We start from the raw sequence: 24146 nt of genomic DNA on the forward strand, positions 1-24146 counted from the left end.
AGATGTTTAAAGACTCATTTGAAAGGAAGTTGATAAATCTACATTCTTTTCGAAAGTAACAAAAATAATGTTAAAAATTAAATTAATTTTTTTTCAAAATTGCATATTCATATACAAGATTATATAAGATCAAATACCTTTGACTGGTGGGCGATCAAAGGTATTTTCTTTCAAAATATTTGAATTTCTATTATGGTTATAAAAAGGTAATCAGTGGAAAATTTGCATTGTTTCAAATAAAGTACTTATTAAGCTTAAGTGTTAGAAGTGCATGGATTAAAGTGGCCCACATTGTAATTTATTAGTTAAATATGTTTGTTTTAATCCAAGTGTCACTTTAATTACTATTACTAGTTACTCAGTGCAACACCAAGCCTCTCAAGGCTTACACAGCTACGCACGCTCCTCCTCCGTTCCAGTATATTTGAACCTCCTTTCTTTGCCCTCTCAAAAAGTTCCAGTTTCCTCTAAATCCTTCCTAACGATCTCTCCCCTTCCAATTCGGGATGACCTGCTTGTCGTTTGGCCCTAAATGGATGACTGAAAAGGCTTTTTCAATCTGTCATCCCTCATTTGCAAAATATGTTCTAGACATCTCAACCTTTCTGTCATTATAGCCCTTGAAAACGGGATAAAATCACAACGGGAGAACCCAATGACCTTCAATATTTGTAAAAAATATTAAAGCGCCAATTGACATTCACCAAAACCACAATAAGCATGATGTGTGTGTAAAATCTCTTTTTAAGAAAGGAGTCCTTTGAAATCTTCCAATTTTCTTGTTCTATTGTTTTGAATATTTTAATTAAAACAAATTTTATGCCCTACATTTGATTTCACAAATGGTTTCCAAGTTTATCACAAGTTTTTTTTAAGGGTTTAAGAGCTTGTTGATTACAAGGCTAGCAATGTAATGTGGAAACCCAACACAAAAAGCAACACAAAAAGTGGGAGTCCTGTTACAAGGGACCTACTTTCAGTGCCTGTGCAAATGTAACCAGTGACTAGCGCCTGATTAGAGGAATTATTATAGCTCATTCTGAATAAAAATGTGGATTGATCCTCTTTGTGTAGAATGGTAAGTTTATGAGTAATATAAGCAACAACAAACTATCACGGGAAAAACAAGAAATTACTGTCATCAGAAAAAGTCCCCATTCCGCATAGCTTTCTGATTTTTATGTAAGGTAAGCCTTTACAAAACACACACAAAAAACAAACAGTTTTATAGACTTCTTAGACAACAAAGGTAATTCAGATTTTGTATTACTAGGCTGTCCAATGTCGAGAAGTTACTTTCGAGGGAATCTGGCAAGAGCCTTATATAAGAGGATGCTCGACGAGGAGTCTCTGAGTAATTTTGACAAATCCAAGGTCTGTATACACCAATGCATTTTTTTTTATATAGGCATTGTAGTCCTTATTTTATTGTAAAAACACATCTGTTTTTAATAAGTTGTGAAATCAAGCTGGTTGGAGAATAAAAAACAACTCAAGAAATTAAAAACGACAACACTTTCAACTGACAAAAAAAATTGTGAAATCAAAATTGTGTTTTCGACCAGGACTTCTGTCAAGCCTTCTTTAGTTAATAAGAAATGGGAAATAGATGAAAAGATCAAAGCATAAAAACCTTTAGAAACGGTCAGATTGGTTGTGTATGTATCTATGTCAGAATGATGGAGGGAGGGAGTGAGAAAGAAATATAGCTATTTTTCACTTTTCAGTGGATCCTTTTAGGTGAAAAATAAACAAAACCGAAAAAAAATTAATAAGAATGGGAGGAATAACCAAAAATTCTCCATATATACGGAAAAAGTAAGAAATTCTTCGTGGTAACATCTTTTCAAACATTAACGCAAGAAACGAAGGATTCGTATTGAGCTTTCAAGTCCAAATTTCAACTAATAGAATGGATTGGTGTTGCCCAGGTTTACTGGAATAGATTTATCACATTCATGTCTTTCTCGCTTTTCCAATAGAGTTTAGTGCCATGGGATTGACCACAATTTATATTAAATTATATTTTGATACATTTTATGTACTGGAAAAAAAACACAAAAGGAACCAGCTGTATCTTCTTCAAATCATCATTGTGTTGCGAGAGCAACACTTTGGTTTTGTCGTGTTCTTTTTTTTTGTTCCTAGCACCCCGATTTCAGCTTATCCCTAGACAGCGGTAAGGGTCTAACCTCTGCGGTTTCTAGGATAGTGTGGACCTTAGGCTGGATTGATGAGTATGACTTTGCATTTTGGAATGCTTCGTAGAGCTTTTGCCTGGGGCCAAAAAGGATAGTTTTTGCTTGTCCTTGAGCCAGAGCCTATAGTATGTGAAGTGACTTGGAGTTTTATAGCCTATGTGAGAGAGAACTATCTGAAACTATGCAGCGAAGCTTTTGTTTCATCAAACCATGTTTCTGCTTTCGAGTGGAAAGCTCTGTTCTAGCAGGCAAGCAGGCAGGCACCAGTTTCAAATTAAAGATGGACTAAAATCTATAAGTGTTAAATATATGCGGCAGTTACCCGGCCCCACAGCCAATATATCTTCTTTGAGTGATAAAAAAAAAATATTACAGAAATAAAAAAGTGGGGACCGAAAGTGCTGCCATCTGTTGTTTCTACCCATTTCTGTTCGTGATTTCAGCTGAGTTTATCATTCGGTTTTTCGCACTTGGGATTGCCGTGGAGAAATGGTATCAGATGTACTTCTTAAAATTTAAAAGTTCTCCCATTGCTAAAGAAATTAGAGCTTATCCTTTGCTCCTTTCTAAGTGGTGACGTTAGAAACTTAAAAACAAAAAAACAAAAAAGTCAACTTTTGAACTAAGATAGATAGATTTTTTTTCGACGGCGGTCGGTAGCTCTTGATGAGCTGATGAAAGTATGTGTCATCCATTTTTGGTAGAAAAATTCCTTCATGATATATACCAGTTTGAAAGTTTAAAGGGGTTGACAACTTTAGTAGTAAGGTACACACTGAAACCAAAAATAGGTCGATACCAATTGTGGGACATTTAGGGGAGTCTTAAGCAACAGTGAAACGAACTGAAACCAGCAACTGAAACGTCGATTCGACGCCCTATGGGCCAGAAATGGCTCTGGAGGATCTTTATCCTTTATAAGCAACAGTCGGCTGAGGGGTTCTCAACTTTCGCTAGTTGGTGTACCTACTATTTGTTTCCTGTGTATTTGATGGTAAGACCAATTTGGTTCCAGCGCTAAGACATGTAGGGGACTTGTAAGCAATAATCGGCCGTTAGGCCACAATCATCTTTAGCGTTCTACTTTTTAAAATAATGAAAACTTTGGCGTAAAGAGTGAGGTGCTGAGGAGGGGACAGCCCCTTTCGTATACGGAATGATTTCTGTTTGTTTTAAGTTTTAATACTTTCAATACATTCCTTACTTTCAGTAAAAAAAAAAAATATCTGAACGTTTCTCGAACTAATGCAGGTTCAAATTTGGCTCACCGTACATGACAAAAAAAATTGTTTGTTAATTTTGAAAGATTTATTCCGTATAAGAAGGGCTGCCCCCTCCTTATTACTTTTTTCATTATGCTAAAGCTGTTAGCACTTCTAAAAAAGCTTCTTATTTTAATTAAACAGCCCTCTTGTTTCAGTAAACGCTCTTAATAAATTTGAAAGAACAGTCAAACTTTAAGAGCAGGGTATTAAGGAGATGGCAACGCTTCACATATGGAGGGGGCAACACTCCCTTTCATGGAAAACTCCTTCGTTCAAATTTCAACCAACGTAAAATAAACCTCCCCCTGTCAAATTCCCTCCAGACAGTTCCATCCTCGCTGATAATCCCCTCCCTGTATAATTCCTTGCGGACGATTCAGCCTGAAAAATCCTCCTTAGCAATCTTTCATTTGAATAAGACTTTAACCTCTTATCGGTTTCTCGATCACTTCAGAAATGTCCCCTTCCGTGGAAATTATTTCTCAGAAATCGAAGCACGCGGAAAATAATCTGGATAATTCCGCCGGAACATCTTTACATTAAAAATTGGCAGAAACCATAATACTTCATAATACTTCTTACATTAAAAATTGGCAGAAACCATAATACTTCTGGACCGGCACTGATGTTTTTAATAATTTATTGTTTGTTATTAAAATATTATAATAATCAATACTACTACTACTGCTAACAACTCACCTCAGTACCAAGCCACCTTAGGCTAACACATCTGCGCACGCTTCTCCTTCATCCCAATCTATCCAAAGCCTCCCTCTTTATACCCTCCTACGTAGTATTTCCCATTTCCTTTAAATATTTCTCTATGACATCCTCTCACTCCAACCGCGGACGACCTACTATCTGTTTAGCCCTAGACGGTTGGCCAAAAAAGGTAATCTTTGAAAATTTCTCATCCTTTATCCGCAGAACATGCCATAGGCATATAAACCTTTCTCCCATTATAGCCCTAGGAAGTGGGATAGAATTACACTTTTCTAACAACCTACTGTTTGAAATACGGTCAGTCAGCTGGGTAACCAATACAATCCCTAGGCAATTTCTCTGGAAAACATCTAGCAAATCTTCATCCGCTTTTCGGAGCACCCATGCTTCCAAGGCATATTCGGCCATTGTCATCACTGTAGCTTCTGTCATCACTGTAGCTTCCAATATTCTAATCTTGGTTTGCAGACTTATCATCCTATTCTTCTAAAAAAAAATTAACTGTGAAAAAACACCCTGAGCCTTGGCTATTCTACTTTTAACATCTTTACTGCTCCCACCGTCTTTACTAATAATACTACCTAGGTAGGTGAAGCTGCCCACCTGATCAATCTTTTCATCTTCACTTATTCTTAGCCCTAGTGACTTAGTCTTCTTAGCATTTATTTCCAAACTTATTCTAGGACCCATAACTCGCAAAACCACTAAAAGCTCATTCATTTTGCTCACATTTTCATTTAGGATGCTTAAATCATTACTATAATTTTGTGTCCAGAAGATTTTTTCTTCCCCATTTGATTCCATGGTCTCCCATTGCCTTTCCTGTGCTTCTTAAGACAAAATGTATCAAAATGATCCAAATAAAGGGGGATACCATTCAAGGATAAAACCTTATTAAAGTTCTTATATCAACAGAATCGAATGCATGCTCATAATCTATAAAACTTTGGACTATAACTTTGCCTGTCAGTCTAAAAAGTATCATATTACAAAGTAAATTCCTACCTACAGAGACCAGACTAATGCCTCGATAATTACCACACTCATTCTTATCACCTTTCTCATACAGTAGTACAATTAAGGTTTTCATAAAATCACTAGGTACTTCCCGTTTTTCAAAAATCATACTCATAATCTTCAGTAACTTATTTCTAACCTTAAAGTCGCCGTATTTAAGAAACTCATTTATCACACTATCAGCACCTGGAGCCTTATTATTTTTTAATCTTTTTAGTACTGTCACTAATTCTTCCTCACAAAACAAATCTTCCTTCACTTCTAAGGTATCACATACTTTTTCATTTCTTCTATATCTTTTCCTGCAATTCTATCTCGATTTAGCACATTCTCGAAATGTTCTGGTAATCTCTCGGTAACTCTTTCCTTATCACTTATCATGACCCCGTTCCTATATATGCCGTCTAACTGCATCCTCTGTATCTTTGACAATTTTGTCCATTGGCATCCGGTTCACACCTCCTTAGTTCATATTTTAATGCTTTCTCCGCTTTTTTTGCATTCCTTTTTTCATATGATCTATTACTGAGATAATTCTTGTACTGGCCCTCTCTATTAAACATAAGGCCTTTTCACTAATACTACTAGCTGCAGTCCTAACTTTCTTCCCCAAGAGACCATCCATGTTAAACATAAGACACCTAAAATTGTTCCATCCATCTTCCACCTTGTCAAATTTCAAACTCTTCAGTTTAGTATTCAATTGTTGCTGAAAAGTTTCTCTCAAATTCTCATCCTGGAGTCTAGTAACATCATAACTTCCCTGAAGCTAGTTACCCTTCCGAAATTTCAGCTTTAAGTCAACCCATGACACTACCAGATGCAACCCATGAAGTTCCAATTTCCATGTTCATTAAATCATTGAAATTATTTTGGCCTCAGGGAAAGCAATGGTCCGGGATACCATTGCAGGATGGGGACCAACACATCTTCCCAAGTCTACACCGAAGCGCTTGAGCCGGCTTAGAACCGGACACCAAGAAGTCCATGGGACCTCTAATATGAATGGACACTTTGCATAATCCTGGGCCCATTCTTTTTAAAAAAATTGTTGTCAGCACTTGACGATACTATTCTATCAGCAAAAGTCGAAATCCTGCACAAACAGTCTCAATCCTAATACCTCTTAGTCTTTAAATATTCATGCCTACAAATGTTATGCTGCTTCGGGGAGGCAACCCATAGTAGATAAATTAGCTAGGAAGAGATTTTTCAGTCCGGAAACCTCCACCAAAACAGACCAAGCCCAGAAGAATTATCCATTAATCAGAATTCTGTGCGAATGATGTGTCGTTTATTTCAATGCAGTAACTCTTTTATGAAATTAAATAGAAAAAATATGTTTCTTAACTAAAAGTAAGGATCTACATTAAAGCTTTAAACAAACAAACTTTTTCCATATATGAGAGGGCTCCCCCCTCTTCAACCCCTTTCTCTTAACGCTAAAGTTTGACTTCTTTCCCAATTCTTCTAGAAAGACTTCATAAACATTAGGGCTGTTTAATTATAATAAAAAGCTTTGTCAAATCAGTGAGACGTTAGTTTAACAAGCAAAGGATTTAGAAGGGTGCAGCCCCAGTCATATATGGACTAATTTTGTCTTTTTTAATGTTGGTCTGTACTTTAAGTTGAAACAACTTATTTTTTATTTTTTTAATTTATGTTTCTTAATCAGATCATACCGGAAAATCTGGCTTCCTCATGGTGGTTTCAGGTACCATCCCCTCACCCCACTCCGCACCCACCGACACTCTTTCATAACAGTTGATTGCAAATTAAAAAAAAATAATAATCTTATTATTCTTATTAACCGGCTATTGTGTTTCAGGAGTCGTTCTTAAGGAATTGGGACGAAAGTCCAACTTTTAGCGTAAAGAGCAAGCTTTGAGGAGGGGAAACCCCTTTCATATACTTTATAATTTCCGTCTGTTTAAGTTTTGATGTTGTTCTTTACTTTCAGTGGTGGAAAAATTTTTATAATTTAATTTCTGATCGCTTTTAGTAAAACCGAGAAATCCGGGTCCCCCCTCCGTGAAAAATTCCCTTCGCCCACGGAAAAATAACACAGAGAAATCCAACTCTCCCCTTAATGGACGATTCCTTAACCCACGGAGAAAAACCACCGTGGAAAGTTGTTTTTACGTGAAAATGCCCTCCCCCTTTTTAGGGAAATTCCAAAAGACAATTCCATTCTAGCTGAAAATTCCGGCCAGAAAACTTCTTGCAGAAGATCTGGGGTGAATTTTTTTTTTCTTAGCGCACTTTCATTTGAAAAAGACTTTAATTTATGATTTTTTTTTTTAATAATGCCGGTAATCCCCTTCTCGGTGGAAAAGTGTCCCAGCGAAAAGGCAGTAAATAGTTTTTTTCCAGAAAAGGTTTTTAGGGGGGAGGGTACAAAAGAAACTTTAAAATTGATATCAACTCCCTTACAATTTCTGGGAATATTTCATGTCTACGCTGTTATTATCAAACAGTTCGTGGTAACGAACTGTAGTAAGGAGCGACCCGGCTCAATAGTAACCAAAACTCTAAAAAATAGAATTTTGATGCCAATACATACATCAAAAGAATCGCATTTTAATGCTGATTTTAAATATATAAGTTTCGTCAAGTTTAGTCTTACCCATCAAAAGTTACGAGCCTGAGAAAATTTGCGTTATTTTAGAAAATAGGGGGAAACGCCCCCTAGAAGTCATAGAATCTTTACGAAAATCACACCATCAGATTCACCGTATCAGAGAACCCTACTGTAGAAGTTTCAAGCTCCTATCTACAAAAATGTGGAATTTTGTATTTTTTGCCAGAAGGCAGATCACGGATGCGTGTTTATTTGTTTTTTTGTTTTTTTGTTTTTTTTCTCTTTTTCCCAGGGGTGATCGTATCGACCCAGTTGTCCTAGAATGTTGCAAGAGGGCTCATTTTAACGGAAATGAAAAGTTCTAGTGCCCTTTTTAAGTGACCAAAAAAATTGGAGGGCACCTTGGCCCCCTCCCAAGCTAATTATTTTACCAAAGTCAACAAATCAAAATTCTGAGATAGCCATTTTATTCAGCGTAGTCGAAAAACCTTATAACTATGTCTTTGGGGACGACTTACTCCCCCACAGTCCCCGTGGGAGGGGCAACAAGTTACAAACTTTGACCAGTGCTTATATATAGTAATGGTTATTGGGAAGTGTACAGGCGTTTTCAGGAGGATTTTTCTGGTTGGGGGAGGGGTTGAGAAGAGGGGGATATGCTGGGGGAACTTTCCATCGATAGTTTGTCATGGCGAAAGAAAATCTCCATGAAGGGAGCGCAGGATTTACTAGCATTATTTAAAAAAAAAAAAATGAAAATAAATATGTAAAAGTTCTTTCAGCTGGAAGTAAGGAGCAGCATTAAAACTTAAAACAAACAGAAATTATTACCCATTTGAGGGGCTCACCTCCTCCTAATACCTCGCTCTTTACGCTAAAGTATTTTTAGTTATTTCAACTATTTATTCTACAGCTTTTGTGATTCTGGGGTCATTCTTAATAAATTGGGACAAAATTTAAGCTTTAATGTAAAGAGCGAGAATCTGACAAGGGGGGAACCCCCTCATATATGTAATAAAAATATGAGAATACAAAAGTTCTTTACTTAAGCTAATTTATAAGTTACGTAAATCTTTTACCAATAAAAATATTCGTAAAAAATCAAAAATTCTAGTTGCCTTTTTAATGAACCAAAAAACCGGAGGGCAACTAGGCTTCCTCCCCCGCTCTTTTTTTCTCAAAATCATTCGATCAAAATTATGAGAAAGCCATTTAGCCAAAAAAAAAAAATGCAAATTTTGTTTTAATTATTCCTCTGCGGAGAGCCAAAATCAAAACATGCATTGATTCAAAAACGTCCAGAAATTAAATAAAAAAAAAAACAAGTTTTTTAACTGAAAGTAAGGAGCGACATTAAAACTTAAAACGACCAGAAATTACTTCGTATATGAAAGAGGCTGCTTCCTCATCAACGCCCCGCTCTTTACGCTAAAGTTTTTTACTGTTTTAAAAAGAAGAATTGAGAGAAAGAGTCAAACTTTAGCGTAAAGAGCGAGGCGTTGATGAGGAAGCAGCCTCTTTCATATACGAAGTAATTTCTGGTCGTTTTAAGTTTTAATGTCGCTCCTTACTTTCAGATAAAAAACTTGTTTTTTTTATTTAATGAAAGTAAAGAATGACACTTAACCGCAAAATGAGCAGAATTTATGCCGTAGAGGAGGAGGGCAGTCCCATCCTCTAGGTCGCAGAAACTTCGGAGTTTGGTCACTGGATCAGAAATTGAGAATACTAGTCTAATGCGTGGGGGTAGAATTTTCCGGGGGAGGGATCTGTGGAGGGCTATTTTCTGTTTTTTTTTCTGCAGGGGGTGGGTATTTTCCAGGGGGGTTAACGCCGGCCGCGAAAAAGGACAAGCAAAAAAGGAAAAAACGCGAATTTTGTTAATAAATAATACGCGTCAATTGAGACATGTTCAATGCCGACAAAAACCAGAAAAGAACAGAAACGTCTAACAATAATAAAAAAGGGATTGCGACTAATAAAGGGAAGAAGAGAAGGTGAAAATCAGAATTGTTCGATATTAGAGCTAAAAGTAATTAAAATATAACCTGTATTAGGCTGGACTCTTATTACCTGGATTTGGTTGGAGTAGCTTAAACAAATTTGGTTTTCTTTTTTTGCGGGAGGAGGGTTCAGTTGTTTGGATTTCCTTTTAAAAATGTTGTTTCTAGTTTTCTTATCTCTTCTTGCATTACTCTTGTTGTTTCATTCTTCGGTTTTGTGTTGCTTTTGTTTTTATTATTTTGTTGTATTAATATAAATTAATAAATACATCTTCAAACGAGCACAGCTTAAATTGAATATGTAAATCAAGCTTAAAACGAACACAAACATTTTACTATTGTAGCATAAAGGAAACCCAAAACGAACAGAAAAATCAAATAAACAATCACAGCAAGCAAACATACCAAATGTGCGACTCAAGATTGAAAAAATTCAAAAGCTACTATGTCATTGGCCCTTTGCTGAAAATGGCGCTTTATTACAAAAATTTTCTTGTGTACTTGTTACAACATTGAAAATAAAGAATTGAATTACAGAAATTAAATTTTGAACTGATTGACTTTTCAGCAGTTGACATCATTGTATTTCAAATATTTAGTTTGACCTTATTTCTTCCCAAGACCGTTCACGACAAATTTAGTTCCACTACAAATGAAAATTTAGCTACTACCTCTTTTCCTAACATTAAAAATCTAAAGCCTAAAAATCTAAAAATCTACCTTGTCATTGACGCTTCCCTGAAAGCGAATTATATAACAAATATTCATTTTTCCTAGTTATTATAGCATTGAAATGAAAATAAATACACTATTCAAATTTTACTTTTTCAATTTTATTTATTATAAAAAGATTTTACTTTTCTAATTTTAATTATTCTTTTATAATTAAACCTTTAGTCTCTTTGTAGTAAATTAAAAGCTAAATGCATAATAAGTGCATTCAATACCTTGTGACAATTAAATGTTTTTGCTTGTACCATAAAAATATTTCATTCAGATGCCTACTGGTACAGAAATTTTAGCCCACTACGCCACTGCGTGTGTGGTTGATTCTAGCAGACAACAAGCTGAACGTAATCGATGAAATCAGGTTTCAATCCGGGTTTTTAGCCTGTTGGTTAAAGGGGTTCTGACCATTACAGATTTACGTTTCGCATATTGATAAAACATTGTTCCTTACAACTTTTAGCAACAACTGGGACGGTGAAAACGTACATTTAATTCCAGTAGTTTGTTGAATGTCGAAGTATTAAAGCTATTAAGCGGATAACGTTTACCAGAATCAACAAATCGAATTAAAAAAAAAATCGATAAAAGCTTGAATTATTGGATGTATTTTTAATTTGGTTGACCTATTAACAATCCACCCTTTCTGTCTGAATTGGTTATTATTTACATTACTAAAGGTTACTAGGGTGCAACTAGTACAAATCCAATTTCAGTAAATTTTTAAAATGAATAACAGGAATGCGGGATTTGGAGATGCTGTTCTAAGTTTCAAATTTCTATGTACAATAGAAGGTCTTTCGGGGAATACTCCCTTAAACGGCATTATTCCATACAGAGAGGATTTTCAAATCCCTGGTTTTTTTTTTCAAATTGTGTTCAATTAAGCATTTCACCTTGAGCCAGAGAATCAACAGTTCGTGATAACGAACTGTAGGTAAGGAGCGCTCATTTGTTCTTGCTTATTTGAAAAAAATACTAAGTTGAAAAAATACTTGTTTTCTCTTAAATTTAATGCAGAGAGGTGAACTTCTTTTTGAGAAAAGAGGTAAAGCTGTTTCACATTGCCATGCCATAACGTAAGAATGTAGAATGTTCTATGCTTGGCCAACTTAAGCTATTCTTTATTAACAATATATCTAAAACAACAAAAACATGAAATTATTCACTCAGTGGCCTCCAAGATTCGAAAAAGAGAAAAGGAAATTGAAAAATGGATTAAACAACACAATAGAAGAGAAGCAACCTGATGTAGATTAAAACCATTACTCAGCTTACATCAGGGATTCGGGACTGCACAGATCCGGCAAAAAAGATCAAATAATATAAAGAAAGGTGATACCACCCGCTTATTACATACTTTTGTTAAAAAAAAATGGAACTGATTTAGAAAAATCAGCTATTGCGCATATAAAAAAGGAGTCTTTTACCCCCGAAATGTTGAGGTCTTTAAAATTTTTCCGATAATGTTTCACGTTTCTCTGTATCATATTCTTGTTTATTGTTTTGATTTTGAGCTATTGCCCCCTCCCCCATAAAAAACCTGGGTAGGTGCCTGATATTGACAAGCGAACATACCATAATAGTGCAATTTTTATTCTAGTTTTAGCTTGTAAAAATGATTTTGATAAAATCACTATTCTGGAGACAGACATATGATGTCATATGGTGAATTTACAAAGTGACTTAGCCTTAGTCTCGAGAAGAATTCAAAGGGACTTGTGTGAATGACCCAGATGTTATACCTCTAATTATTTCCAAAAATTTGATTATACATACTCTTTTCGGATTGAAAACTTAAAGTTTCTTATTGTTTTAAAAAGTAGAGTCGTGAGAAAGAGTCAAACTTTAGCGTAAAGAGTGAGGCGTTGAGGAGGGGACAACCCCTTTCATATACGGAATAATTTCTGTTCGTTTTAAATTTTAGTGACGCTCCTTACTTGCAGTTAAAAAACTTGTTTTTTTTTATATTTAATTTCAAGAAGAATTCAAATGGACTTGTATGAATGACCCACATGTTTACCTCTGATTATATCCAAAAATGTGATTATACTTACTATTTTCGGATCGAAAATTTAAACTTGATTTTCTGAATGCTGGCTTTACCTATGTGTTTTCTGTGCTTTCAGTGAATCGCACAATAGTTCACAATGGGTAAAAGTACTTCAAGAGTTTACAACCTACTCTTGACCTTAGGTAATTTCTGTAAAAAGCAAAATTTTACTGAGGTATCCTGACTAGAAGATTTGCTTATTTCGGGGAAACAATTGACATAGAAGAGGCTACATGTTCCATGGTTGTTTGTTCTATCAGATTCAAGTTTCGCATTCTAGAGTTTTGAGGCATATTAATTCTAATAGTGAGTTAATCAGCAGTGTATATTTGTCTATTTCTGGGATAATGAATCATGTGGCATCCTTTTTCTCAGTTGGGACTAACCGCTATAAAAGATTTGTTCTTCGAAAATTTGTCTAACTTGAAATTCGCTTTCAGAGTCCCCGGACAAATTTATGTGGCAATCAGTTCGACACGTCACCTTGCCGAAAAAAAAAAAGGTTCCTAACCCAGTTTTTGGCTGAAAACCCGCTCTGAATAGTTTTGAAATATAGTGAATATAATGTAGTTTTTATTCGGGCCTGACCCTTTAGTGGGGTTTGTTTTATCCCCTTCTAATTAATTTGTAAATTTTGTTTCCTCTATTGTATTTCCAGGATACTGCCTACGAAAATACTTGTTACCCTTTCTCTATCAAGTAGCTTTAGGTAGTCGTTTCGCCTAAGCGTTTCTTAGCCCTCCCCCTTTTAGGCATATGGCCTGTAGAAATGTTAAGCGCTTACATGGTGTTTAGTTGAAGGCAGCTGTAACTATGTAAGCAAAGAGGCATGCAACCTCTTAGGTTTTTGCGGAGGGAGTGGGTTTCAGAGGTTTTACTCGTGGAGGAGGCGCATGAAATGGTATATTTCCGAGAAAGAGATTTTACAGCTCTTCACATTTTGTTTCTTTCAAATTATGGTAAACCAAGCGTCACTTTAGGTATGGGACCGGCAAGATGTAAGCTCCTTTTATGAGCTGTGAAAATGTTTAAAAGGCTTACAGGGTGGCATTGTAAGTATAAGTAAGTAAATATGGATACTTTTTACTAAAATCTTGTGGTGGGTGGTATGAAATGTATTTTTTTTTTATTTTTAGGCTGTATTTTCTTAAGGAAGGGGAGTGAGATATCTGGACCTGAGTAGGAAGATTTTTTTGTCCTTTTGTGTCCAACTATTATTTGGAATCTAGACAATTTTTGGATCATGACTTAGGAGCCTCCATCGAAATACACTCTAACTAGCTTGCATTTGTTTTGAATGTTACTACTTAATATACATTGTAGTGATACCGCAGTGATTAAGCTTTTAGGGGGCTATTTTGAATTCTGTTACAAAGACATTACTCGAGTTCTCTTATTCTATGTGGTATTTCTATACCAAATTAAAGAGTATTTTTATAAAAAAAAAACTAATTCCTATACCAAACCAAAATATTTCTGTTCTATTTGTATTCTATATGGTATTTTTCTCATATAACCTGTAAGTTCTTACACCTTCATCTCAAATGCTTGTACAAATATCTCAACATGTGTTCTATCTCAAATATAAATTAGAGGTATTAGTAGCACACCTAGTTGTCTTATTTGTAAAAAAAAATTCTTGTTTATGAGTCTATAATGATGTCTTACATCTTCAGGGGGGGGGGAGGTCTGAATTTCGATGGAATTGCATTTTTAGGGACATCTGATCTGGTATATATTTAATTAAAAAAATCTAGTTTTTCAACTGAAAGTAAGGAGCAACACTAGAGCCTAAAACGAACAGAAATTATTACGTATATTAAAGGGTTCGCCCCCTTGTCAATACCTCGCTCTGTACACTAAAGTTCAAATTTTGTTCCAATTCGTTAAGAATGGCCCCTGCATCACAAAAGCTGTTGAAATAAAATAAATAACTCTTTTGAAAGTGCCTAAAAAATTTAGCGTAAAGAGCGAGGTATTGACAAGGGGCCGAACCCCCCTCGTATACGTAATAATTTCTGTTCGTTTAAAGTTTTAATGTTGCTCCTTACTTTCAGCTGAATTTTTTTTTTATTTCTGATCGTTTTTTAAATAATGCTTGGAAATCTGGCGCTCCCTTCATGAAAAATCCCCTTCCCCCATGAAAAATTCGTCCATGGAAATATCCTTCAATGTAACCCCCTCTCCTGACTCCCCCCTCATCAGAAAAGTCCTCCTGACAACGTCTGTATACTTCGCAAGTACCAATACTAACCTGCAGCCCTGTAATTCACAACCTGCAGCCCTTCCCCCGGGGACTGTAGAGGATTAAGTCATCCTCAAAGAAAAAATTATTAGATTTTTCGAGTATGCTGAACAAAATGGCTATCTCAAAATTTTGATTGGGTAACCTTAGGAAAAGTGAGCGGGGGAGGGAGCCTAGTTGCCCTCCAATTTTTGGTCACTTTAAAGTGGCACTAAGTTTTAATTTCTGTTTGAATGAGTCCTCTCGCGATACTGTAGGACCACTAGGTCGGCACGATCACCCCTGGAAAAAAAAACAATAAACACGCATCTGTGATATTTCTTCTGGCAAAAAAACACAAAATTCCACATTTTTGCAGAAAGGAGCTTGGAACCTCTACAGTATGATTCTCTGACACGCAGAATGTTATGGTGTGATTTTCATTAAGATTTTATGACTTTTAGGGGGTATTTCCTCCTTTTTTAAAAATCAGACAAATTTTCTTAGGGTTGTAACTTTTGATAGGTAAGACTAAATTTGAAGATACTTATATATTTTAAACTGGAATAAAAATCCGATTTTTCTGATGCACCTATTGACATCAAAATTCCAGCTTTTAGATTTTTGGTTACTATTGAGCCGGATCGCTCCTTACTCACAGTTCGTTAACACAAACTGTTTGATTCAACTACTGATTTTAATCGCATCTGTCTGCGAGAAGGAGAACCCTTAGAATAAAGCAGAGATTAGCTGTATAATCCTGTTGACAGTCTATCCCCTAGTGGGATAGGTGCCATATAATAGTTGAAGCGCTCCGGTGTTGTGGGAAGGTAGTGAAAATGAAATGGAAGGTAGTTAAATGAAGGTCCGAATTGCCATAAGCTCTTTTCTGCACTCCCATCTCTTGAAGGGAAATACCGCCTGCATGGGCTCATAGCGAATTCAGGGTGGTCCTTTCACGAAGTTTGCCAAACCAGAGCCAAACGGAAAACAGTTTTGTAGGGTGACCTTCAAGAGTGGCAGCCCTCGAAGAAATCCGTGAAAGATCTGAAGTCGAACTGGCAAGCCATGACAAAAACAAAGAGAAAGATAAATCTCAAGATGAAGAAAACAAACCGGACTACGGCCAGTAGAAGGAAAAGACAAACTAAAACCACGCAGATATTTCGCCTGTACAAAACAAGGCATCTTCAACACTAAGAAATAAAGACAAAATGTAAAGTAACCTAAAATTAAATAAAATCTAAAAGTAAGAAGTAAAAAGCCAATTTCTATATATACAATTGTTGCTACTGTGATTGAGCACCACACAAGCTAAATAGAGTTGCTTCAGTGAGAACTCTGAAACGATTGTGTTCGCAAAAATTGGCATACAAATATTTCATGGTGTGGAAAAACGATCTAGATAGGTCCTGACTTCGAGAAAATTCGTTTCCCCCTCCCAGTGCGCTTGTGTATTTTTCTTAAATCTTTCTAAAATTAGAGACTTAAAAGCTATAATAACTGTCAAAATGAAGTTTTACAGGTGTACAGCGGTGACTGAAATGTTCCGATCTGAAATTATTTTGAAAGGTTCCGACCTTAGTTATTTTGCATTATATTTTTGTGATTGTTTAATTAATTAGCCACCTTGGAGGTCAGTTGAGCCTTCCATGTTAACAGAACAGGTCAATGTAACTGTGAAAGTGAACTTAGCAAGAATCTCACACTGAAATATTTTTATTTTGAACTAGAGTTTAAGTAACTTAGGTTTGCTTTTCCTTAGTATAGTTGAGGGGCATCAATTCACGAATTGAATAGGCAAATTTTTTTTTTCTCTTTGAACGCCGCAATTATATTCGAACAAAATCCCCTACACTCCGCCTTTTTACAGTATTAACTTTCAATTCCGATAAAAAAAAAAAAAAAAATCAAAGAAGAGCAAAGAGCCATATTTTTTTTCACGAGTATCACTTTAATTAGAGACAAATTAAAAAAAAAATAAAAAAAAGGAAAAAAAAGATACCTATCGGTTCGTTAAGCCAACTCCAACCTCAAACACCTACATCTATATATCATATGACACAATAATCAAACACTATATGGTATAATTAAACAAACACATAAAAATAAACTCCATCGACGTGCTAAGAATATTCCTCAAACAATAATTCAGTTATGGCACTACTAAAACAGAAGTGCCATATTAAAACTGAAAGCCAGCAGAAATAAATCTCTATGATTCAAGCTTAAATCAATGTTAAGAAGACTTGGTCGCTTAGATTAGGCATAAATTTGGATGACGAGGTGATGTTAGATATCGAGAAAACTGACTAAGTAGACAACTTCATTTGCCCAGGTAGTGCTACTGGGGGTGGTTAGGCATGTAGGGAAGATGTAAAGAGTAGAACAGCCAAGATACGGGGCGTTTTTTTTGTTTTTTTTCAGAGTTGAAAAATGTCTGGGAGAATATGAATATAAGTCTTACAACTAAGATCATGATTGTAGATAGTGATAGTGGTAGGGCTCTGGAACGTGGGTGATTCAAATAGTTATGGAAGATATGTTAGATGTATTCCAGAAGGAGTGTCTATTATCAGTCATTCCTTCGTCATGCAGTTGAACAACAGTATATTGAACCGTGGTCTATGCAAAATATGGTTGTATCCTCTATTTAAAGTTGCAGTGAAAGAAAGGTTAAAATTGTTAAGTCACATTTTACAGTTGACGATGAAGCTGCGCAGCTGTGATGTCCTCAAGTGACTCGATTCTTGGTAATATGATATATTCACACAAAAGGGGACATACTCCCTCGCCCAAATGAATAATAATGCCAGATTAATTTATAAAGCTTCGATTTCATTCAATCTTCTCTCTTTAGCCGGACTATCTCCCTTCTTGGGATTTTTTATTAAATGAATATCTCTGGAAATAAATATTTTACCCCCTCTTCTTGTATTAGCCCTTGTTATATCCTCATGTCTCTCAGTCTATTAAGTGTTCATCGAAAGCATAAACAGTCCATTATTACCTCACAACGTCACTCTCTTGTGTATGTTACGGTCCCTGTTCCTTTAACTGATAATTTTTCTGGCATTAGCAAGCAACGTCAAATTGTTTTTTTTTAATCGTCGTTTTTATATAGTTTGAACTATACATTTTAATTAATGTTTTATTGCATCTTTTTATGATTACAAAACGCAAATTGGGTATATTGTTCTTAATAAACTGTGATAATCTTCATAGCAAGAATTTTTTTGTATATATTTATTTTATTAATAAGTAAGAGCTTTGCAAGAAATAATTTCGTTTTCTTCTATTTTAGTGGTATTCCTGTGATCTATCGTATTTGCCCGATTATGTTGGAGAAAAATTTATGCAGCTTGAATTAGACACGGGAACAGAAGAATTTTTGGAAAATTCCTTAAACAAGTCTGAATTGATGTTCATACAACTCTTTCATGTTTTGGCAAGAGCTTTCTTAAGCATTTTTCTTACACAAACTTCCATCAATGGGTGAGTCAGCAATTTATCTTTTTTATTATTATTTTTTTATTAATACTACCTGTATTGAAATATGGTATTCGACAGAAAATAATTTAGTCGAACGCTTTGCCTGGGATATATTTTTCTTACCTGAGAGCCGTTACTCTAACTACGCTTCCTCTCGCCGCCTGTCAATTTTGGCCCCTTTTTATGCCATTTTTTCAATTGCTATTTGCTTTTGAATTGACTGGAAGCATATATTTTGTACAAGGGGTGGTTGATTGCTTGTGATTATTATTATGGGCCAACTTGCAAAACTGAGTTGAGGCCAGGCCAAAAAGACTCAGTGCCTCTACACACACACAAAAAAAGAGAAAAGAATAATAACTTTAAATATAGCACCGGTGGCCGCTGGATTATTGGCACCCTTTGGTCATGACATTTTAAGATTGAGTTTGACTATCTTTTTTCTCATTTGTAGAAGAGCCTTCCTTGTTAGTGCTAAGATGTGAACCATTGTTGTCCTCATTTCTTAGAACCTCAACTGCCAGCTTCAGACCAGATTGGGTCAGCCATCAGCAGCAAGCGGCACCTCCCTCTTAGACCCGGTAGCTGTGAGAGAACTTCTTTTTCCCACCTCAGATTGCTCCTTAAGGGATCTTTTCTTGCGCAACAGTCCGCACTTCTTATGGCTAGAGGGATTGGGTCCCTTTCCTAGGCATGGTTTTGGCAGCCATCATTGCCTTCACTCTATCCATTGTCGGAAGCGTATTCATTTTATACCTTGCCTCATTGTCAGACACTGAACCTGGTGGCAACTACCCTTACGGTAACTGTGATTTGCAATAGTACCCCCCCCCCCGTATCTGTGCCTTCTGCTCTCAGGAAAACCACGAGAAGGTTGTCATCACTAACTCCAAAGAGCGACTTAAGATAGGGTAACGTACCGCTTCCGGACAGGTAATTTCCATCTCATTAATTTTGCAGAATTTGTTCCTTGACAGAAAAGTTATTAAGATAACAATGAATTTTTAATACTTTAACTTTTGATGCATTAAAAAGTAAAAAAGCAAATTTTATGCTGCCCAAAAGTTTGAAATTTTTAAGACTGAAAGTGAAAGTGTGGGGCGATCATAACAGAGAAAATTGCCCTCGAATAGACATACAGTATTTAAATATTGTGCCATAGTATTGACATAATAGTTACTCAATATTTATAATATTTTGCATATTGTTGCTGACTATTTACTTCCCCACGTTTTCATCTTTTGTCTTAAAATATTCAATTCTTTTGGGTAGCAGGAACAGGGCCGTATCAAGGTTTTTTTCGGGAGGGGGGTTTACAAACATATTTTTTTGGAGGGAGGAGTACAAAAGAACTTCAAAAAACGCATAAAATTTGTTTATATTAATTTTTTTTACGTTTTCGGACAAGCGTTTCAGGTGGGTGGGGGGGTCAAACCCCTAGCCCCTCTCTAGATACGGCCTTGGCAGGATTTTTTATTTGCTTTTGGAGATAAAAGGCCATTTTTAAGCGTAGTTTTATTCCTATATTTCAGTCTTTAGTATTGGGTAAATCTTTTGGGACAGAAATGTGAAATTTTTGTTTCTTCACAATGATTCAAACTGTATACTAACAAATCTTACTTCGAAAACTCCATGCCAAGACCACATCTGCCTCTTATTCAAACAACCAGTGCCGCTGCATTACATGCATATAATAGATGCTATGCATGAAAACGGGCATTTCCATTATCTGAGTGTCTGATAGGTTGATCTTTGGTGCTCAAAACAAAAAAAAAAGCTATATAAAAGCTTATTCAGATATCCTATGAAGTAATAATAGTAAATAGTAAATTAATTTATTAAAAACTTATGAATAAGAAAAAAAAATCAACTGAACTCTAAAAGTATCGCTCTCACGGGTCTTCTGAGTATTGCAATGCAAACAAATGTGCATGTATATATGTAATTGAAAAAGTAAAAAAGTAAGATTTCAAACAAAAAACATAATGCACACACATTGAATTTAAAGAGCCCGACATAATTCTGAAGCAAAATGACAAGTTCACATACTATGAAAACATATTGCTGTTTCTCAAGTAAACGTAAAAACCGTTATATTACCGAGTGGTTCATCTTGTCTCTACGGACATCATAAAAACAACTTTCTACCAGAATGAGTTGTGCCCACGACAGAAGATGGCCTGAAAGGGGTAGGCTACCCTTTAAGTATACAGATATGAGAAAAAAACTAACAAACACGATGTTAGGTCAGTGAAATTCAGAGAAGAAAAGTATAGGATACATTTTTCGCCTGTAGAGCAGTAATATGTCATTAGAGAATAAAAAAAAAGAAAGAGCTGGGTTCCAGATAATTTTCGGATTTAATAACCTTGATAGCCGGACTGCATAATTTTCTAGATTGCTACTTAACCTTATATTTGCGTTTTGATCCTCAATTTACTTTTGCTATATATCTTAGTTTCTCGTTGTTTTTTTCTTTGATTTTTTGAAGTCTCGATTGATTTTAGATGTTTTTTGGCTTTTTGCTGAGTATGCCTTGTTGCTTATATAGTCGAACGTTTCTTTGATTGAAATCGGCATATCAGGAACTTTTACTCTAATTTTCTGAGCTTTGTTACCACTGAGCAACTCAGAGACGAATAATTAATTTCTAATAGATTATAGACAGTATACTCCTTGGCAGCGTTGCCAACGCTTTGAAATAAACTGTGCCAGTTCTCTGACCAAAATTATACCGCTAGAGATTAATTGATACCTTCTAAATAGCTGGTTAAAAACTTGCCCTAACAAGAAGAAAATTTTCGATAAACTAAAACTTGGAAGATATATACTAGTCAGAAAGGAGCAAGTAAAACCGAAATGTACCCGAAAATTTGATTGTACCTAAAAAAATTCCAAATTTACCACTTTGCACCAGGACGTCTAAATTGTACCAAAGATGGTACAATTGCACCGCTTTGGCAACGTTGTTTTCTAGGCGAGGTAATAAATCTATGTGTCAGCTCAGCTCAGATGTTTCCCTAATTTGAATATATTTTTAGAAATTTTAGGCAGCACTTACGAAAGATGGAATTTTTTTCATTTTTCTCTTCTGTAGAACCGTTTATCTTACCCCATTTTACCTATTTTGCCGTGTATTATACCTTTTGGGTCAATTCTATTGCAACCTAGGTCGAGCGGCCTTCAAATGTTTGAATAAGCTTTGATTCTAATCAGATTTTTGCCTTAAGCACTACCGGTGATTTATGACCAAATTAGGTGATTTTTTTCTTTTTTGTTATTCAGAAAACCAAACACATTTGCACAAACTTCTGTTTTTCAAATTTGGTGATTTTTCAGTGATTTTGTTTTGCTGGTGGTGGCAAATCAAGTTTTAAATGAAGAGGTTGTGTCCTGTCTATCTTGAGTGTACAGGACTTCTTACACGTGACCCAAAAAGTATGGGAATCTGAAAAGAGAATCTTTAGTCCTTGGACATTCGTCCAAAACGAATTTAAAGCTATTGCCACTGACTGTGTAGTGTTGCCAAGCAAAATTGGAAAATGGCCAAAGAAGGTTAATTATATATTTTATTAAATTTGAGTTTGAATTAAAGTTAAACTTTATTTGGATCTAATGTAAAATTTCCTTTAAATAGTGAGATTTTTTTTATTTTCAAACTGTTTTTATGAACCATCAAGTATTTAGTGCTAAGCTAGTATGGAACAGCTGACGTGTATAGTTCAAACACTACTTACGCGAAAATGCCTTTTGGGCCTTTTTGGCAAACGTGGTTTTTTTTTATTTTCGGCCCAATATAAAGGCACAGAAAAAAAGAAATAAAAAAAAATAAATATTCAAAGTATTTTTATTTAATATTTAATAATTCTTCATGAGTTTGCTTTGAAACGGTAGATGAGGTTTTTTTTCAGGAGAAGAACTTTTTTCTCCTCGTTTTCTTTAATCAGTTCTCCATACTTTTCATTCTGAGCCTACATTTCCTGCCTTAGAGCCTGAATCGACTTTTTTATGTGTACGGTATGCGTGGTTTCCTAGTCTGGAATACCTTATCTAAAGTCACTAATCAAATAAAATCATTTTTTAGGCGGAAATTATCTGAAAAAATTAATAAACTGCTCATAATAAATTTAATATCCATGGATTCCTTCGGCTTTCAGCTCTCTAACGAAAGTGAAATCGCATGTCATTTGAAAGCGTATAATCTGTTAGTTTTCACATCATATTGACAATGGATTTTTTTCCCTGTCTTATCCCCTTCTCAGGGAAAAAAGGGCTGTCAAGAAATGACCTCCGGTATACTAGACTTGAAACCATAAATTTTTCTAGATTTCTCCCCTAGACAAAGCAACTGTTTGCTTATTGGACGATGTTGAAATACAAAAGATGGTTCGGATCATTTACTTTTTATCTTTGAACTTGGATATACTCGGATTCTGTTGACTTAAACCGTTTGAAAAGGCGGATACATACACAGAATCTGTAATCTACCTTTTTATAGTCCAGATACAGTGTTAAAAAAAAAAAAAGTAAAGGAATATGACAGAATGACCATGGTTACCGAAAGGGGGGGGGGTAAATACTGCTTGCACCAAATTATAATCATATACCCAAAACTGTAATATAATACAAGTGTGTGGGCGTATGCTATATATTGGATGGACGGGGACGGGTTGGGGGTAAATTTGTAAAAAAGAAAATTACAAGATAGCATCGTAAATATGCAGTGTTTGAAAGTTTTGGTGGGGATATTTTAGTCAAATTACACACAGTGTCAGCCCCCATCAATGGGTCGAAGAATATTCATCTTGGTTTTTCTGCTTCACGACTTGTCAGAGGTATTCTGTAGCCAACCAATCAAATCATTTGAATTTGTTATTCTTTCCTTGTAATTACCTTATACTAACAATTAAGCTTAGCACATGTTTATATATATATATATATATATATATATATATATATATATATATATATATATATATATATATATATATATATATATATATATATATATATATATATATATATATATATATATATAACCTTTCGTCCTTCATTCGCAAAACATGTCTTTGCTATCTCAACCTTTCTCTCATTATAGCTCTAGAAAGTGGGATAGAATAGAATCACATTTTTTTAGAGCTTACTTTTTGAAATACGGTCAGTCAAAGGTGTACCAAATATATCCGTGGACAATTCCCCTGGGAAACATCTAGCAAATCCTCCTCCGTCTTCCGAAGCGCCCAAGCTTCAGACTCATACTTGACCACCGTTGTCACTTTAGCTTCCAATATTCTTATCTTGGTTTTCAGGCTTATCTTCCTATCCTTCCCTTAACTTTTTCAACTATGAAAAAGTACACCTTCACCGTATCCACTAAAAAAAAAATAAAAATAAAAAAAAGAAAAAAAAGAAGGAGAAAGGAAGACTGTTTTCCTACTTTAGTATTTTAAATAGATCAGTACTTGAACGAGGCCTTAACCTTACTCATCCATCCAATTACATAGGTCAAACAGCATAGCTATACACAATCAACCGCAAAGAATAATCCATGGACAAGCAGTCGTGTCGTAAGTAAGTATAAGTCGTCATATACCGAATATTAAAAACAATAGATTAGACAAATAATTCAAAAGCGACCACCTTGCACAAGGGCTCATCAGAAGAATACACACTTGTATTGCAATATATATATATATATATATATATATATATATATATATATATATATATATATATATATATATATATATATATATATACATATATATATATATATATATATATATATATATATATATATTATATATATATATATATATATATATATATATATATATATATATATATATATATATATATAT

At 35.0% G+C, this 24146-nt stretch overlaps 1 protein-coding gene across 2 annotated transcripts in view; it reads left to right on the forward strand.

The window, feature by feature from the left end:
- LOC136031819 (protein-L-histidine N-pros-methyltransferase-like) overlaps window positions 1-24146 on the forward strand; it is a 125140-nt gene that overhangs the window by 18238 nt on the left and 82756 nt on the right. For both annotated transcript variants that reach the window (XM_065711638.1, XM_065711639.1), the window contains exons 2-3: window positions 1274-1374; window positions 18098-18288. In XM_065711638.1, coding sequence (XP_065567710.1) covers window positions 1282-1374; window positions 18098-18288 — 284 coding nt within the window. In that variant the 5' untranslated portion in view covers window positions 1274-1281. The remainder of the gene's footprint in view (window positions 1-1273; window positions 1375-18097; window positions 18289-24146) is intronic.

The sequence above is a fragment of the Artemia franciscana genome, chromosome 10 (assembly GCF_032884065.1).
Source record: "Artemia franciscana chromosome 10, ASM3288406v1, whole genome shotgun sequence".
NCBI classification, from domain to species: domain Eukaryota; kingdom Metazoa; phylum Arthropoda; class Branchiopoda; order Anostraca; family Artemiidae; genus Artemia; species Artemia franciscana.